This window comes from Carassius auratus, chromosome 31 (genome assembly GCF_003368295.1).
Source record: "Carassius auratus strain Wakin chromosome 31, ASM336829v1, whole genome shotgun sequence".
In the NCBI taxonomy this organism is placed as follows: Eukaryota; Metazoa; Chordata; class Actinopteri; order Cypriniformes; family Cyprinidae; genus Carassius; species Carassius auratus.
In genome coordinates this window covers 12,410,095-12,429,205 of record NC_039273.1, presented here as the reverse complement: position 1 = coordinate 12,429,205, position 19,111 = coordinate 12,410,095, and the positions used below count along the sequence as shown (strand labels likewise).

Genomic DNA, 19,111 nt, shown 5'->3' with positions numbered 1-19,111 from the left:
AAGTGGTTTGAGTGATTCATAATGTAAACTCAAACAATACAAATATTATATAATATAATATAATTAAGAATGAAGAAATAATAAAAAAGAAAGGTTTATTACAGTAAACACTAGCTTTAGGTGCCACAGAGAAATGCAATAGCCTTTCCTTATTCTGATCAAAAATAAACACAGCTCATCAAATTGCTGTGGAAACATGCAGAAGAAGAAAAATGGATGTTAAGCATGAACAGGCATCCCAACCACAAATGAGCCTTCAATCCATACCCGAAGTATAAACAGGAAATTTACAGCATGTTAACAGCTTCAAAAAAATCATACACATGTGCCGCCCCATAGTGCTTAACACCCCATCCAGTGTTTAGTCATGACGAGACAGCCCTTCATTCAACTTTAAATCTCCACCGACTGTTATATTTCTTCTCGCTTACATTGCTGTCAATTTCAAGGTTATTATAAACTCCGAAAATCTTTATATTTGAATTTTCCTCATGTAAACCCTTTCTCATCCAGCCAATTGTATTTCTCGCAGAGACATTGATAAACCAAAAGTTGTGTCTCAACTTAGGATGCAAAATTATTTGAGCATCCCAAATTGTAGTAAACGGCAGTGGATTTTTAAGAATTGCACATCTGCACATGCTTGTGTGGCTAAAATTGACCACAATCCCTTGTAATCTATCACAAGAGTTTGTGACTGTTGTGCAAGTTCCAATCCCCCATAAAATTTAATCCTCAACTTGATTAAAAAAAGGACTAATTACTGTTATGCTAAGCTATTAGGCTAAGCTGTTTATTTTACTAATCTAAGGCTAACTGTGAAACTGTACTAACTTGGCTAACTTAGCACTTATTTTGCACTTATTTTTCTATCAGCAACAAAATAAGTACATGCTTTAAGTGCTTATAAAGTTGGGATACAGCTTTATGACAGTCGGGAGAACTCTGAGAAATAAACAGACAGAGATGTGAAGAGGAGTAAAGGGTGAAACAAAGGACACCAAAGGGGGGGGTGGGGATATTGGGAAAGAGGAACCAAACTAAACCCTACAAACTAAATCAAAGACATCACACTCAAACACAACATTATCTCTCTTTCTCTCTCTCTCCAGGTTTTTCCTCCCTCTTAATTGTTTTGTCTCTCTCCGCCCCCAAACATTTCATCAATGTTTAGACTATCAGGGATCAAAAGTGACTGATGACTGCCTGCATGGTTTAGCAGGGTCAGAATTCAATGACAAATCGAGAAAGAGTGGTAACATGAACTCCTGATAACTACATTACAAAAATAAGCATCTGTATGAAGATGAATTGGGATAATCTGTTCTGGAGTGCAAGCAAGCGTGTGAGGCCAGAAGAAGAGAGAGTCTGAAACAAAGTCATTGAAAAAAAAAAAGAAAAAAGAAAAGAAAAGGCAACTGTGTTTAACACTAAACCTAAGAATGAACTGTGCAGTTACAGTACACTACAATGTCCTTTCTCTCCCTAAACTTAAGTACTGATGGTTAAAAAAAAAACAAGTCTCATTTCTTCAGAGTTCCAATGCACCTTTTTATAGTAATAGTAAAATATATAATAGGGTGCCTATATAAGCTAATTCACAAATGAATGACAATTTTAAACTATTTTAAAGAACTGATCAAAAGGAATCAAGTTATAGTTGGATTCTGTTTACCCACTTGCTGGATCCATCACAGAGGTTAACTGAATTGTACTGAATTAAGTGAGAATCAGTACAATTTATATTGTCTATATTTAGTTAAAACAATAATAGGGGTCTTGGGGGTCTTTCCTGTTGCAAAACACTGATGAATCTGATATGAAGATAAATCATGATAAATCACGAGTGGGATCGGTATCGGCCAAACTTAATGTTTGTTTTATTCAATCGTTATTTTTATTTATTATTGTTAAAGTTCAAATTTTGTTCAACAGCTTTTAACTTAATAATTTTAAAGGAACACTCCGACTTTTTGGGACTTTAGCTTATTCACAGTATCCATAAAGTATCCATAGAGTTAGATAAGTCCATACATACCTTTTTCATTTCTGTGCGTTCTGTAAGTGTTATTTGACGCACCCACCGCTAGCCTAGCTTAGCACAAACAGGGCGTCTCGTGTGCTGCGCTAATCACTCCGCCCAAGTAGCCACTCCGCCCAAGTAATGTTAGCTGTGCTCCTACGCCTAGTGAGAATATAGTTCCCAGTATTTATACGATTAAAAATGGTCTCTGTCTCATATAGCCTTGTTATTTGTACACGCTGAGACTATACAGATCACAACATGTAAATAGGAAAATGTTTGCATTATTTTGTCACTTATTGGGATTACTATGCTACCATTATCCATTTACATCCAGTCTTTGTGCTAAGCTAGGCTAGCGGTGGGTGCGTCAAATAACAAAAAGTCGGAGTGTTCCTTTAAGGGGTCCAAAATAATTAAGTCTGAATTAAGACTTATAGTCCTGTGTAGACAGCACTTTTTTTTGCTCGACTGCAATATTTTGATTGAAAAAATGAGAATCGTGGTCTCAATTCCCCCTTGAGAAAAATCACGATTCACATTTAAGCAAGAATCCTGCAGTCTTAATAGAAATTGATAAAAACATGCACTTCCTGATTGATGGGGTAGAGCAGATATAAAGGGAAAAGAGCACAGAGCTACAAAGCTGTGGTCACTTAAAAGAGAAGGAATAAAAACAGAGAGATGAGAGGAGATTGAATAAAAAAAGTATTTCCACACGCAAATGAGCGAGGTCACGTATTCAACAGCATTGTTCATTTTTGTCTCACTCAAAAGGCCAATAAATCTTTGATGATTTGACGTCAGAAAAGCAATATTGTTCTTTGTGAATGGTTGCTATGGCAGCAGCAGGATAAGTGGAAATTGGCTTTGGGTTTTTGAAGCTTAGACACTGTCTGTGTTATACACACCAGAGTTGAGGTCTCGTCCTGGGTTGAAAGCTCGGCTATTGACGGTAGGGGAGAGGCGATCACAGCTGATGGTCTTCGAAACATTGGCATTAAAATGACCATCAAACCTGAAATCAGAGAGAAGACAAAACATCAATACAGATTCTTTTATCTCGGCGATAGTTAGAAAGTGACACTGAAGGATACACAGTCCAGCACTTGATTGGTAAGTGTTCAGTTAGTTCAAGGCCTCAGTCAGGAAGAAAAATGAAGCTGAAGTGTTTCTCATTCTATAATAATAGCTTTTACAGTTGTGTGGTAAAACCCCCTGAGGAAGACTGAGTCGATATCTATTTCTACCAGCTGCAGAGCTCTTCTGCTGAAGATGAAAGAGGAAGATGGAGGGATGCAGTCTGAGGGGAGAGAAGGATGACGAAGAGCAGATGGAAGAACCCTTTAGATTTTATGCACAGAATCCAAATCTTTCAGACAGGCATGAAGAGGCAAATTTACAGATAACATTTGAATATAAAAATAAACAGCAAAAAATGGCACACCTGTTCAAGCATTTGGGTTCAGTAAGCTTTTTCCAAATACTTCTTGAAAAATACTTTCATTCATCAAATATGCATTAAATTGTCAAAAAGACATTTTAATGTTACAAATGACTTTATTTTAAATTCTCTATTCATCACAAAATCCTGAAATAATACCTAACACTGTTTCCACTAATAATGATAAAAAAAGGGTTTCTTGAGCACCAGATATTACAAATAATAATAAATAATGCGTTTTCTGAAGTTTCTGAGTAGTGGCTTCTTAAAATTCAGAGTCATAAATCATAAATTTCAAACATATTAAAACAGAAAACGTTTTTTTTAAAGCATAATAATTCTTTTAAAAACTTTTTTTTTTTACTGTATTTGATCAAATAAATGCTATGGTGAGCATAAGAGAATGCTAAACTAAGAAAACTTTCCAAAACATAAAAAAAGTTTAAATGTAAAATATAGAAAAACAGAAAAATAAAAAAATAAATAACACCTAAAAGGTTTAAGCATGTCTAACTAATATTCCATCAAAATTCTAATCTTCAAGGTAAAGAGTAAAAGCTAAATCTATATAAAATTATTTTACTTAAACTTAAGACAAGTGTTACTTGTCAAATTGTATGTCAGACACAAGACCTGTTTATTTAATGTATTAATCCAATAACGAAAAAAACTAGTTTATCCACACTTCAAATAAAAAAAAAAGTCTTAAATCAATCTTACTTTATCTTATATAGTTTTGCTCATGGTTTGCAAATCAGGATGGTATTTGATCCACCCATTTTGCCATTTGTCTAATCTGTCAGTTTTTACCAAGATGAATTTACACTTATATATACTCTTTCTTGTCTATTCAGAATATACCGCAAACAAATATTTCATAGCAACCCATTATTATGCTGTTTCAGGTCTCTGCCTGTACTAATCGAGCACTGATCTAAACAGTGTCTCCAGAGATCTTGCTTTCATCTCCGTTATGACTCTACAAAAACACTTCTACACACACACACACACACACACACACACACTCCGTAACAAGCTCTAGTTATTATTTCCTCGTCATCTGCCAACCAAATGTGTCCTGATGGCAGTTACTGCATATATCTTTCTGTTCTTCTTCACACAATCCCCATAATGCACTGTATTTGTTCTTTGCCACATGAACTACGCATTTTCTTTTTCATCCCCCATTACTAAACTAGTGTCTTTCTCACCATCGGGTTCATTTCTCTCTCCACATTATCGTCATCTCACAGAGCCAGAGCGGGGCTGTGGTTTGATTGACAGCTGCTGTGATGTGCAAAGCACTTTGAACTTCAGACATTTAATTCCCATCAGGCCACAGTCATTAGAATTCTCCTTCAACACACTTTACATCTGGTGGCAGAGCAAATGTGCTAGATAAAAAATACATTTGCAAGCTGCTATGGATTTTACATCAGAAAAAAGACGGGAGGGCAAGTGAGCAAAAGGGAAAGCGGGGGAAAGCAAAGTGAGAGAGCGAGAAATGAGGAGAGTAAATATATACGAGTAAAAGCTTGAGACTTATTCCTCCTCTATGTTTGATTTCGGTTCAACATTCAAATTAGGCCCTCTGCAAAAACATTCAGAAAGAATGAGAAGAGGGGAAAAAAAGGAATGGATGGAAAAACAAGCCCTCAAGGTATCGTTCAGCTTGCATGGTGTGAAAAACAGCATCTGACCTAAAATAACCAAGAACTTAAAACAAATCTGCCGTTCACTTCTAATTGCATATTTAAATTCCAAAGCATACAATTTAAATCACACAATAAATTGAAGTCAATTTTCATGATCTTAACCATTTAAAACTGACAATTCAAACAAAATGTTAATTTGTTGATGATAATTAAATAATTATAATAAACAATAAATGGAAATGGTCACAGTTACACTGAAAATATGCATTTACATTCTCTCTTAAAAAAAAAAAAAGTAAATTATGATGTGTATATTACCAGGCAAAAAAAAAAAAAAAAAAAATTATATATATATATATATATATATATATATATATATATATATAATATAATATAATATAATTTTTTATTTATCATTTTTTTAAAGAGAGAATTTAAATGCATATATATATATATATATATATATATATATATATATATATATATATATATATATAATAAAATATATACACACTGTATATAATACTTAAACAAAACAGGATTTAAACATATGATGTGGTTTACAACATGCAGATACCAACTTACTATATTTAATTAATAATAATAATTATTATAGTTATAGTTATATACACAGAAAAACTTGATTTTACATTTCGTTCATTAGATTTTATAACACAAGGGGGAATGAACACTTGGTCAAAAATGGCTGATTAACTGACTAAGCTGATATATTGGTCAATCAACAGCAGAAAAAGAAACCCTTTAGTCATAAACACCCAAAAGTAGTATTTTGTGCTAAAAGTAAAATTAGAAATACATAATGCATATATGTCAGATGATGATTAAAGGATCAGGTATCAGAACAGTATTTCTAAATGAATGTGTAGTCTGTGTCAGTACACAATCATTGATATGATCAGTGAACACTTTTAGCCTCTTAATATTTAAAGTAAAGTGCTGTCCTAATGTTCTGAACTCCTCATTTAGTGGCACTTCATGTTTGACGGTGACAAGAACAAGTCCCTGTGATTCTACTCCACGGCTAATAGAGTGCTGGCAGATTAGTGATGTTTCGCCACGCGGCGGAGATAAGATGCACGTACCACTGCGGTATCATCTCTCTCCATCACACACTCACACTCTCACTGCTTCTATAAGAATGGGCTTCATAAGCACAGCAGTCTGTGAGAGTTAAGAGGGAGGCTCAAGGGGGATTATGGGAAAAGAGGTTCACCCTGCATGGACTCGGGAAAGCATGCAGTCCGGCAGAGCTGCCTTTAAGACCCCTTTATGGTAACTAAAGCCCCTCTTCTCGCTCCCTTTCTGCATCCCCCTCTCTCTCTCTCTTTTACACACAGTCTCTCTCTCACACACTATCTTTATTAGTTCAGACTCAGAGCCTGTCCAAACGGTCTGGCTCCAAAAGGATTGGGAGAAACAAACCGGTTTAACAGTTAACAGAGAATGAGAAAAGGAGTGAAAGAGGGAGGAAAGGAGATCTGGAGAACGGGAGCTTGCTTGTGGGGAAAGAATCCCTAATCAAGAAATGTAAGCACTGGAAAAACAAAGATCCAAGTGAAATTCTTTTTAAAAAAGGAATGTGATTTAATGTGATGGTCTAAATGCATCGCCGTAAGAATTGGAAACAAAAACAATCTTTGAATTAACATCTGAAATGTTTTTCTCCAACCACCTGAAAATCTGAATTGATTTACCTTACTGTAACTGCTGTGATATAAATCCTGTTTAAATGTAAGAAACACTGTAAAAATCACACATACACCATTCATTCTTCACGTGTTAAAATTTTTGTTACAGTCTTATTTTACATTCAATTACTGAGTAATATTAATTAACTACATGTACTTACTATATTTTAGGGTAAGGATTAGGGTTACTTGCATGTCATTTTGCATAATTAATTGTTGTTATAATAGTAAGTGCAGGTAACGTGTAAAAAGGACACCTTAAAATTAAGTGTTACCAAACATTTAAATAAAATCATGTATACGCTGTAAACATCATAGACTAGAGTGATGAGTTTGGGGTCGGTAAGATTTTGTAAATGTGTTTGAAAATAAAAATACAACTTTTCACTTAAGGCTGAATTTATTAGCTCAAAATAACAGTAAAACAGTAATTTAGTGAAATATTATTACAATTTAACTTACTGTTTTCTATTTTAATATATTTAATATTCCATTTGATGGCAAAGCTAAAAATCTCAACAGCCATTACTCTAGTCTTCAGTCTCTCATCATCCTTCAGAAATTATTTGTATGCCGATCTGTTGCTAATTCTTATGACTATCTTCCTACTATAGCCTGTAATTTTTTCTTTGAAAACAATGATACAGCTTGCTCAGGATTCACTAATGAGTGAAAAGTTTACAAGTACAGAAACTGGAAATTGGAATATCCTTAAAAGGCTTAAAATGATACTGCATCATAACCATACATGTGCATCATGATATTTAGATGGTAATCAAAGTACTTCAAAGAATATCATGGTATTACCATAGTCCAAAAAAACAACAACAACACAAAAACTAGATAGTGACTTGGTACTGGTGAGAACGGTAGACTTATCACACGCATGTGGAGACTGTAGACTCCACATGCACACTTCAACATCATTAGTTTTGCAGACCATCCTTTGGGCAATACACAAATGTAACTTAACACTTCACTGGCATTTAGATCCCCCTAAGCAGCGAGACAGAGAGAGAGCGTCCTGAGTGAGGGGCTATTTCTAGACGGTTTCATCGCTGGTTAAGTGTAGCAGGAGGCAGTGGGGGTGAGTGTTGATTAAAGCATTCTCCTCTGCCAGAGGTCAGCGCTCATGGGAGAACGGACACCGCTGGGATGTATGACAGGGATGTGACATTGATATGGTGTGAAACATTTGATCTTTTGGCCGTTTCTGCACTAAAAAAAAAAAAAAAAGTTGAGAAAACTTCTCAACTTTTTTTAAGTTTATACAACAAAAAGTTGAGAAAACTCAAAAATCTCCTACAAAGACAAGTTGAGAAAACTCAGAAATCTGCTGAAGCTGGTTGCCTTATACTTTTTCCATGGAAAAGTGTGATGTCATCTTAACTGTAATGTTATGTGTGTTTCACTGGCTAGTATGACAGTGACATTGACATTTATACTGCCTTTACATTCAATCTTGTAGTGTCATTTAACCTTATGAAACCAATGTTTCACAGATTGTCTTTAAATATATTACTAAAACTAATTTTTCAACAATTTATGGATGTTTTGCAAGCACACAGAAGCTGTATTAGTATGCCTATTATCTGCATAGAAAATATGAAGATGACCACGGAGTGAACCAAAGTGCCTTAAAGCTATTTTTACAGGACACAGCAGGTCACATGATCTGAATGTGGTTGCCACCATAAGGGTAGACTACCCTTATGCAAAATAAAAAGTATTTTTCCATGGATCACAGATATGGATCGTTCATTTAAGTGTAGACCGTTGTAAACCTGCTTGTCATAAGTACTATTCACTTCTACCAGTTGTAAAAATGTATATGTATTATTTTGTTCATCATGATGTCATAATTTTTTTTTTTTTTTTATGAAAACAAATGGTATTTTTATTTTAGGCCTACTATGGTATTTACTATGCATTAGTGTTGGGCGATATGGTCATTTTTCAAATCGTTATATCGTTAGCCCTTGAGATCGACGATACATGATATTATCGTGCATGTGTGGAGTGGTCTTTTAACCGTGCAGGTGCACGAAAGAGAGCCTATGGAATCATCAATAATCGAAAAAATACTTTCAAACAAACTGATAAACCAACGTTGAATAAAAAAATACTGTATTTAAAACAGCTAGTTCATATATAGTCAGACGCAACTGTCATTTCGCACATCCTGTGACAAATCTGCCGCTCCTGTGAACAGAAGTTATCAGTCTAAATATTCTGTAAAGTCAGTCAACAGTGAAAATCAATAGTAGATTTCATTTAAAGTCCAACAGTTAACACTAATATTGGACATAAATGAACACATTAAATATTAAGTATTTAAAACAGGTAAGTTCATATATTTGGATTAAGGCTGAATTGAACTGATGCATCAGTCATACAGCGATCCGGACCGCGCGCCTCATTACGAGACTGACACACCGCCACAAAACAAGAATGAGATGCATTCTAACATAACTGTGGCATTGAACTCAGTTAGTGAAGGCTCGTTTAAAATATTGCACATATATAGGTCGTTCAGATTACTTGTTAAAATGCAATGAAATACCTTCTATCTGCAGACGATCTACATCTGTTTGTGGATGGAGACTTTGTAACGGCCAAAACTATGTACTGTGTTTTGCATGCATCACATCAAAATGCGGTGTGCATGACAGTAATAAGGCGGCAGAGCAAGAACCACTGTGGATGATAAATTCGCTCTGCCGACTTGTTATTATTTTGTCTTTACTTTATTTGTAACGCCAAGAAAGAGTTAATCTCTCATGTTTGAGAAGAGCTTTTTAAAATGTCTTGTTTTTGGAAGTGCTGTGGAAAAAAAGAAGTTAAATTAAAGGTGTAATAAATGAGTACTCACTCCATCATGGAAGGGGGGATGGTGCAGCAGTCCTGGATGGCTGTGAGAGGGGAGGTGAGATGTGCCGTGTAAGAGGCTTCCACCACCTGTTTGTTCCTGTTTACCACATCCAGGTACCGGTTAAACTTCTCACGGATCTTTTTTGCTAGCTGAAAAAAAAAAAAAAAAGAGATGTATTAATATTTCTATTTATTTTAAGTTTAAGTTAGGTTAGGATTATTCACCCAAAAATTTAAAATCTGTCATCATTTGCTCACCTTCCACTTGTTCCAAACTTATGTGAGTCTCTTTATTCTTTGAAACGCAAAAGAATGTATTCTGAAGAATGTTGGTAACCAAACAGCTGACAGCAGCCATTGACTTCCATAGTGTTTGGTTACAAACATTCTTCAAAATATCTTCTTTTATGTTCAACAGATTTGGAGTAAATTATAATTTAATTTTTACCACCCAATGATTTTGGCCAAAAAAAATAATAATTACATATATATATATATATATATATATATATATATATATATATATATATATATATATATATATATATATATATATATATATATATATAAAATGTTTTCCGATTTTCCAGTGTGTCCAAATTAAAAGCATAGACTGAAATGTCTGAGAATTTTTGGTGCCTTTGGTTTGATTTACCACTTGAATGCAAAACTGTCCTTTTTTTTTTTTTTATAAATACAGAATAAATTAATCAAATATCACTTTGATATACACATTCCTTGCTCGAGATCTCTCTTTCCATTACTCCTGTGAAATAAACTGAGATTAATTCACCCTGTAAATCTAGTCCTGCACTCTACATCAGAGAGAACTTGAACTAACCTTGGAGACTAGTAATCGATCACCATTAGACATGCGCTGTCAGCTGCTGCAGTGCCACAGGCATTAGGAAAATGGTTTGGTTATATACGGGAAAACTGACTTCAAAAACCAGAAGAGGTTTCAGAAAACTGGGATGTTGTTTTAACTTTGGGTTTACTGCACTTGTGCAAAGGAGTTACGGCTGATTAACCATGTTTCTGTGAATTCTGGTTCCCAATGCATACTTGAGTTCCCTGGAGAAAGTTATTAACTAGAGCAGCAGCTCAGCTAAGATTTTCTCCTCACACAGGACATAAATACTCACACATGAGCCACCAGATGTTTTAGTAAACCAAAACTGCACACATTATTCTTGCATTAACAACAACAATACATAGCACTAAAAATTCAAGGAAAAAAATAAATAATTAAAAATTGCTACATCTTCTCCAAGTCCTGGATTGGAGAAACGATCCATGACCTATTGACCGTGAGCATCCAATCAGCTGCCTGTTTCAACAATTGCTGCTAAACTTCAGTGTTATTCTTTCAAGTTCAAGATCCAAGGGAAACATTCCAACTTCAGACAAGTCAGTAAATAACACTATTATCCAGAACATCAATACATCTAATTCTGTACAATCTAATCAAACTTTCAAGTCTTAAAAAGAGCTGGAAGATAATTTAAGTTTACACGCTACTGAGCTCAATCCACAATCCTGGCTATAGAGAAACCTTTTGAGAAAAAAAAAATTTTTACTTGCAGGCTACAGTTAATATCAAATAAATTTTCTAATATATAAATATATTTTATGACGAACTGTGTGAAGATTAGACCGGCTTACTTTGTCTGTGTGTCACTACAAGACATGGGCATGATCCTAATTGGTGCCGTTTTCCACTGGGGTGCCTTTTCAACTTGCACAAATGGCAGTACCAGGCCTTCATTATCGCTTGTGCGCATACAAAAGACTGGCAGGTGTAGAAAGCATTGCCAAACGAGCAACCGATGAAAGTAAAAAAAAAAAAAATAGAGGAACCCAGGATAATGGGATTTGTCGTTACAGACCTAAAAGGTGTTATTTCATAACCTTTAAAATGAATAATAAAAGAAAAACTAGAATGTCAACTAAAACAATAAATGGAGCAAGAGACAATACAAAGCAATATAAAGGAAATATGAGCAACCATGACTTGACACAATAAGGGTTAATCAATGTATTAATATGTTGTTTTTCTTTATTTCTTTTTTTCTCGCAAACTGATGGCAATAAAAGCTGATCAAATATGACATTTGTTGGCTAATATGGATAAGAAGGTTAATTCACTTTCTTTGGCATTTCTAATGGGTTTTAGAAGATTTTTTAGTTGGGGCAAACCACTTAGAGACATATGAATTTACATGCCTGATGAACGTAACAACCATTATAAAAATTATAAATTAAATAAAAATTATAAAATTGTTAGCAACAAATTGTTTCGAGAACACACAATGGTTTTAACGTCTGAAGTATGACGTGGTTATTTGTGTTGCAGAACAGAAATCCAAAGTCTTCATTATACTCAAATTAACAACCATTATTCTTTCCGTACTCTTTATTCTTAAACTCATTTGAAATTCACAAGGCTTGAATGTTAATTCTTGTCCTGATTAGGACAACAATCTGAAGAGCTCTATTAAACAGAAACTAAAATTAGGTCAATTTAATGCTATACAGATTTCAGACTGTATTTAGGCTACACCAACATACCACAAGATAATACAATAAAAAGAAATATATAATTATTAATTTATAAATCCTCAATAATTAAATATATAGGGAAACTGAAAAACAAAAATGCAAGAAGGTAAATTTTGAAATTAAATCGTACTTTATGAAATTAAACATCTATTTTAATCAAATTTATGCACGTTTAAACAACATTGTAAACACAGCAAAAGGTTTTACCACAAACTCAACTGACAGGCACAAAAACAGTCACTGCACAAAATTATAAATTTTATAAATAAAAATAAATAACAAATATCCCTTTAAAGGGGGGGTGAAATGCTATTTCATGCATACTGAGTTTTTTTACACTGTTAAAAATTTACACTGTTCCAAAAACACTCCTTCCGGTTTGTCACAAGTTTCTGAAAGTTTTTTTTTGAGTCTGGCTCTGTCTGTGTGACGTTAGATGGAGCGGAATTTCCTTATATGGGTCCTAGGGCACGTTTGCCGGAAGAGCGCGCGCTCCCGTATAGCAGAGCACTGAGAGGCTGAGCACAGACAATCACTGATCAGAGCGAGAGCGTCGCGAAATGTCACAAAAGGAGTGTGTTTTTGGTTGCCAGGGCAAGACAACCCTGCACAGATTACCAAAGAAAAAACAGCATTAAGGGACCAGTGGATGGAGTTTATTTTTACAGAGCATCAACGGAGTTGTGCAAGTGTTTGTGTTTGTTCCCTGCATTTCGAAGATGCTTGTTTTACAACAAAGCCCAGTTTGACGACGGATTTGCGTATCGTTTATTTCTTAAGGATGCTGCAATCCCAACGAAAAGGGGTCACAATCGTGTGTTGGAACCGCAGGCGGTGAGTAAAACTGCTTCAAATATCTCTGCCTCCTTGTTAGTGCGTCTGCCTCCCATCGGAGACCTGGGTTCGAGCCCCGCTCGGAGCGAGTCGTTGCTGCTGCTGCTCTCGTTCAATTTCAGCCTCGGGATCTGATTCTGGATCATAAATATACGCTGAATCTGACTGTTAGCCATGGTTTGTTTTGGATGATGTTGTTTCCCTCATGGTCACAGCTTCCAAACGCTCTCAACGCAAAAGCCTACTCGCGCTCGTGATTCTTTAGCTCCGCCCACATTTCCGGGAAAAATCGGTAGGGACTATCTTTCTCTTATGACTATAATAAAACTAAAGACTTTTTGGAGTTATGAAGGATGCAGTACTACTCTATATGTACTCAAGATTAACAGGATATTGAGTGAAAACGAGCATTTCACCCCCCCTTTAAGATGGAAGTGAAGCAGTCAGTCAAGTTCATTATTAAGTAAACTGATTTCTACTTTAATAATAATAATAACAATAATATATATATTATAAGGGCTGAACGATATGGAAAAAATGTAATATCTCGATTTTCATGCCAGATATCTCGATATCAATACAATACGATATGACTACATGTTCTTTTGCTAAGCATGACCTGCACAACATGTCACTCTGGTTTACATAATCTTTTCTGAATCCAAAATACTTCCAAATTATGGAAGATGATTTATGTTTTGGCACCAAGTCAGATTCTGCACTGCCACCGGCCGCATTATCTCCCGCACTCATTTTCTTTCTTTCTAATTTATCCGCTGTCTCTGTACAGTGTGCATAGACCCCGCCAGGGGGTGTGATGATGAATTTAGCCAGAGACAGGCGCGCTCAGAGCTGTCATATATCACAACTTTTCAGTGTTTTCAACCACATACTGTTTATTTTAGGTTTCAAACATAAGTACTAAAAAAACAATACATTTACAGTTTGTAAAATACACACTGATGTCTATGGAAGAGGTAATAATAATCATTTCCATTATAATTCGACACGTTTTATTCATATCAGATACACATTGTGTAAGTAACTTCAATGTTTACTCTATTCTATTCCCAGTTCACCAGCAACTTACTTTTAAGTTCGGAGAAGTGGATGAATTCACGTGTTGTGAACATAGAGGTTGTAAATCCAACAGATCCGATTATCTGCACTGCGTCTGCGGCACAAACTAACACGACGGCGCCCATCGCGCATACAGCTCAACTAACGCGATCATTATAAAGGTGTTTAAACAACAATATACTTCCACTTGCATGTATTTGACAATCGGAATATCAGATCTTCATGCCATAGCTAACACATTTGTGAATATTCTGAATAAAAAAGGAAAAAATGACATAAAAGCAGATCATCATTCATTCAGCGCTGTTGCTGCTGCGGTGTGTCACATGACAAGCAATGATGCGTCACCATGGAAACGCCGCCCACCCTCTCACAATATAGTTCCCATGTCCTTGGTAGTGTGCGCGCGCTGGCTTTAGCGGTGCATTCAAGGGGACTTGTAATACTGATGTTTGTTGTGACTGCCAGAGCGGGGAAATCTATATCATCTATATCGTTGCTTTTTTCGATAGTATAATATCTTGAAATTTCATATCTAGATATAACATGATAAATGTATTCATTTAAAAGAACAAAGCAGTGGTTCCCAAACTGGGGGATGTGGCAAGGCTGAGGGAAAGTTTTAAGGCCCTATGAAATCCATTATATTGTTTATATTGTAACTCCTTTTTAATAGTTACATTTTATCAATTAAAAAGCATGTCTAATTAATTAAAATCATGAAACTTATAGTACATTTTCACATTAATTTATTAAAAGTTTAACAAAAATTACGTTTAAGGCCCTATTAAATGTGTGCAAATTTTGTGACATTCCGCGTTAAACCTGAATTATGTTTTTATGACCGGATAAAGATAAATTTTCACACTTGTGAATATATTATCTTACATAGCCACTGGTGAAAGGGCCAGTGTAATACAAATATTTCTAAAATCTGCATGAGGAGATAGTCACGTTCTCACGAGACCAGTCAGATCTCGCAAGATCTTGTGCCACAAGATCTCATCACACCAACTACACAAAGTAGTTTTATACCTGTAGAAAAGCCTTGACCAAATTTGATCAGCAGAAAAAGGAGTTTCACATGTGTCTCTTAAATGTTAACACTTCAATAAGTCTGAATCTGCCCAGCTTAGTTAACTACACCAGCTGCAAGATCCAAAATAGTACAATGAGCAATCATTTTAATTGGTCTTCCTTCCCTTTTTATATGAGTACATCCAGTGCCAATTAATGAGGAACAACAAAACAGCATTATAGCATGACAAAGCCTGAGACACTTTATAATCAAACACGTTCAGGTCTCAACTGCCTCAGCAGGCAGAACGGTTTATTAGCGTCTACCACCAAAAACCCTGTTTGGCATTTAGCTGTTGAGGTATCACTAGTAAAACCTGCCAGCGATCGGCTTAATCTCTCACCAGCAGCCGGTAAATAGCAGCAGGTGAGAGGGAACGAAAGAGAGAGAGAGAGAGAGAGAGAGAGAGAGAGACGACGTACAAAAAGAAATTCACACAAAAGGGCTTCTCTTGGCACCGAAACCCAAGTGAAGAGTAACAACCTGTTCGTTCTTGCTCAGGGCGTGTGTGTGTGTGTGTCACTGAGAAATACATTCATGGGGTACAAGCGAAGTTGCTGCCACTCATGCTGATTTGTTTTGAGGCTGGTCAGAACAGAGTGTATTAACACTGAAAGCTTTTTATGCCTTACAGCAAAAACAGAAGCTGGAGTAGACATGAGGGAGAGGCCCATGGCAAGAATAAAACACTAGCACATGACAGGCTTACTGTCATAACTGACAGAGGAAAGACATGCATTCCCGGAGTTTCAGAGGGAAAAAGTACTGAAATGAAATTCCATGGTTACTGTTTCCTTAATTATTACTTTTAATTTAGCTATGACGATACATATGCACACACTATGTATAGAGTTGTGCTAATAAATGTACCTCACAAAATAATAAAATAAATTTAAATTCATAAAAATTCTGAACAAATAAATGAACTGTAGACAAAAACTACAAGTTATTGATGCTCAAGGCAACACACATAATATTAAGGAAAAAGTTCATGTTTACCTTTGAACAGGATAATATGCAAATTATGTTATTATTTTGTCTTGTAGAATATAGCTTCATAAGGGATGTAGTATTTTTAATAATAAAATAACATTATGATCTCATAAAAAAACAAAACAAAAAAAAAACAAATGTATGAATCCATTACAAAAATGCAATTAAATTAAATTGGAATAATAATAATATTAATGTCCAGTTAAAGTTCAACAGGGAAATATGTAACTATTAATCATTTGTGAAGTGGTTCTTGATCAATTCAAGCCAAAACCTGGAATGATCATATCACAATTTGTTATTCGTGGTCGACCAATATATCACCAAGGCCGAAAATAAGTTTTTCAGCTTGGCCGATGTGTTTGGGACAGGACTTTTATTTTGACGGCCTGCCTGACTTTATTTTGAAAGCGCAGAGAGCGGCAGCACCTGAGCACACAGTGCTCACATTATCCCTCTTGTTCGCTGTCGTTGTTAACAGTTCTGTCTAATACGGATAGAAGTATGTCTTTTTATCCAGCATGATCATTCTCTGCGTGACGGTCGGTCCGTGTGAATTTAATGCTTTAAACTCTTGATTTCAAATTATGTTGTGCTTTATGCATTTGCCCCCTGTAATATTCATGTTATTTTCTCTGTGTGCTGTATGTAAAATGAGTGTTACCCTGGATTTATTTGAAAGATATGATTCCCAATGCACACAAACCTCCCAGTATACTGTGTGCCCTGTTGGTTACAGTGTTTACTTCCGTTTTAATTATATTTTTATCAAATATTTATTTATTTGTAAAAAAATACTTTTTCATCAAAAGTGTAAGTCTTTATTTTAGAGTATTTTTTTTTTTAATTGTACACATTTATGATGACTGATTTTCAGATTATATCGGCTATTGGCCACCTCTGCTTCCCAACATTCAGTCGGCAGTCAAAAAACCAATATCTGTCAACCACTATTTGTGATATGTGTGTGTGTTTAAAAGTTACGTTGGCTAAGTGTCTTTATTTATTTGTTTATTAAATTTAAACATTTATTTTAAAAAAGCCAAGCATAGATCTAGTTAAACATACATTATGTCTCATAAGTGTGACTCTACAGTATATTGAGATGGAGGCACATAAACCACAGCTAATAGAATGTGCGCTCTAGTACATTATTATGATATTTCTTCAAAAAAGGGAGTGTGGAGACATTTTAATTGTCCTCGATCAAAAATCATGATATCTCACACCCCTAACCAAACCTCATAAAGGTACAAATTTTGTATATCTTATCCATTATCATACTTTGGTGTGATGCCCAATGATTTGCATTGATAGTTAAAAAAGAAAAAAAAAATCTTAATGGCATACATTTTAAACATCAGTTAAAAGTATTATTACAGTTTTGTTGGTTAACAAATTGAAAAATGTCCTTTTAGTAACCTTTTCACATTGAAATAGTGTACTCTAACACAGTATGACAATTTCAGTCTTAATCTTTGAAAATATGACAGCATAACTTTAAAATAGACATTTATGCCATGGGCATTATACAAATACATACTTTTCCGGTCTCATTCTGTTAAATGTTATCCATACTGACAGACAGGCATGTTTGCAATTGAACAAGCTCTTTTCCTAATGCCGTAGAGTTTTAAAATGGCTTCTAATCAGAGAGTTTTGATCATGGGCCAAATGCATTAACGTTAGAAAGAGCTAAAGCAAGAGCAACCATCTTCTCATTTCTCTAGAGCTTGTTAGGGAGGGGCACAGTGCAGTCAATAGAGGTTGGAATTAGTGTTTCAGCAGTAGAAAGCTCAAAGACGGCTTCAAAGACAGCAGACAGCAACTGGAGAATTTTAATGGGTGTTCTTTGCCCCTCTAGACCACACACACACACACACACACGCACAGCACTCATTCAGTATCAAGGGATGTTGATGAGAAACTCACCTGCTGCACCTCTGTTTCACCATTTGAAGTCTTCTCCGTGTACACAAAGGAGTTGTAGATTCTCTGTATGGAAAAGAAGAGAGAACAGTTGCTGAAAGCTGACAAATAAGAGTAAGGAGCTGGTAGACTGAAACACAAGAAGAAAATGGCAATGACAGGTAGAATATCTGGCAGAATTTATCCGTATGGACCGGGACTTTTGATTAATTAAATTTTTTGGTCATTTTTCAGTAGTGTGACGGTAGCTCAGTTGTGTTCTAAATAGTGTAAAACATTCCTCCACTTTTTTCAGTATTACTGACAGTATTTCTATTTATTGTGATGCATTCAATTAAAAATATTCATCACCAGGTTTTCAACTCAGATAAACACATTTAAATGTTTTTAGTTGAACTGAACGTCAACTTCATTTCATTTATTTACATATAAAGCACAAATAAACATAACAAGAGTAGACCACTGTGCTGTACAAAAGAATAATAAATTAAATGCAAGAATAAAAAGATGAGACTGTAACTTAGATTTAAAATCATATACAGAAGATGCAGATCTCACAGATAGCGAAGGTTGTTCCATAATCTAGGACTGGCCACAGCAAAAGCACAGTCAACTTTCAGCTTCAATGTAGATCTTGGATATGACAGAGTATTACTGTCTGAGGATCGCAAACCTATATCAAAGACCTATGCACATTTACAAGACCTGACAAATAAGAAGGTGCCAGACCATTTAAGGACTTAAAAACAAACAGCAAGTTGTTTTATTCAACTCTATAACACATTAGCAACCAGTTATGAGACATCAAAATTGTAGTAATGTGTTGTAGTTTACAAACCCCTGTTAAAAATCAGGCTGCGGCATTTTGAACCATTTGAAACCATGACATGGAGGATTGGGGTAGTCCAATATACAAGGAGTTACAATAGACGA

General features: G+C 35.2%; 1 protein-coding gene across 1 annotated transcript in view; it reads right to left on the bottom strand.

Annotated features, from left to right (window-relative positions):
• LOC113050562 (VWFA and cache domain-containing protein 1-like) overlaps positions 1–19,111 on the bottom strand; it is a 69,998-nt gene that overhangs the window by 24,513 nt on the left and 26,374 nt on the right. The window contains exons 2-4 of the mRNA XM_026213626.1: positions 18,182–18,244; positions 9,704–9,852; positions 2,935–3,041 (exon numbers count right to left, since the gene is read on the bottom strand). Coding sequence (XP_026069411.1) covers positions 2,935–3,041; positions 9,704–9,852; positions 18,182–18,244 — 319 coding nt within the window. The remainder of the gene's footprint in view (positions 1–2,934; positions 3,042–9,703; positions 9,853–18,181; positions 18,245–19,111) is intronic.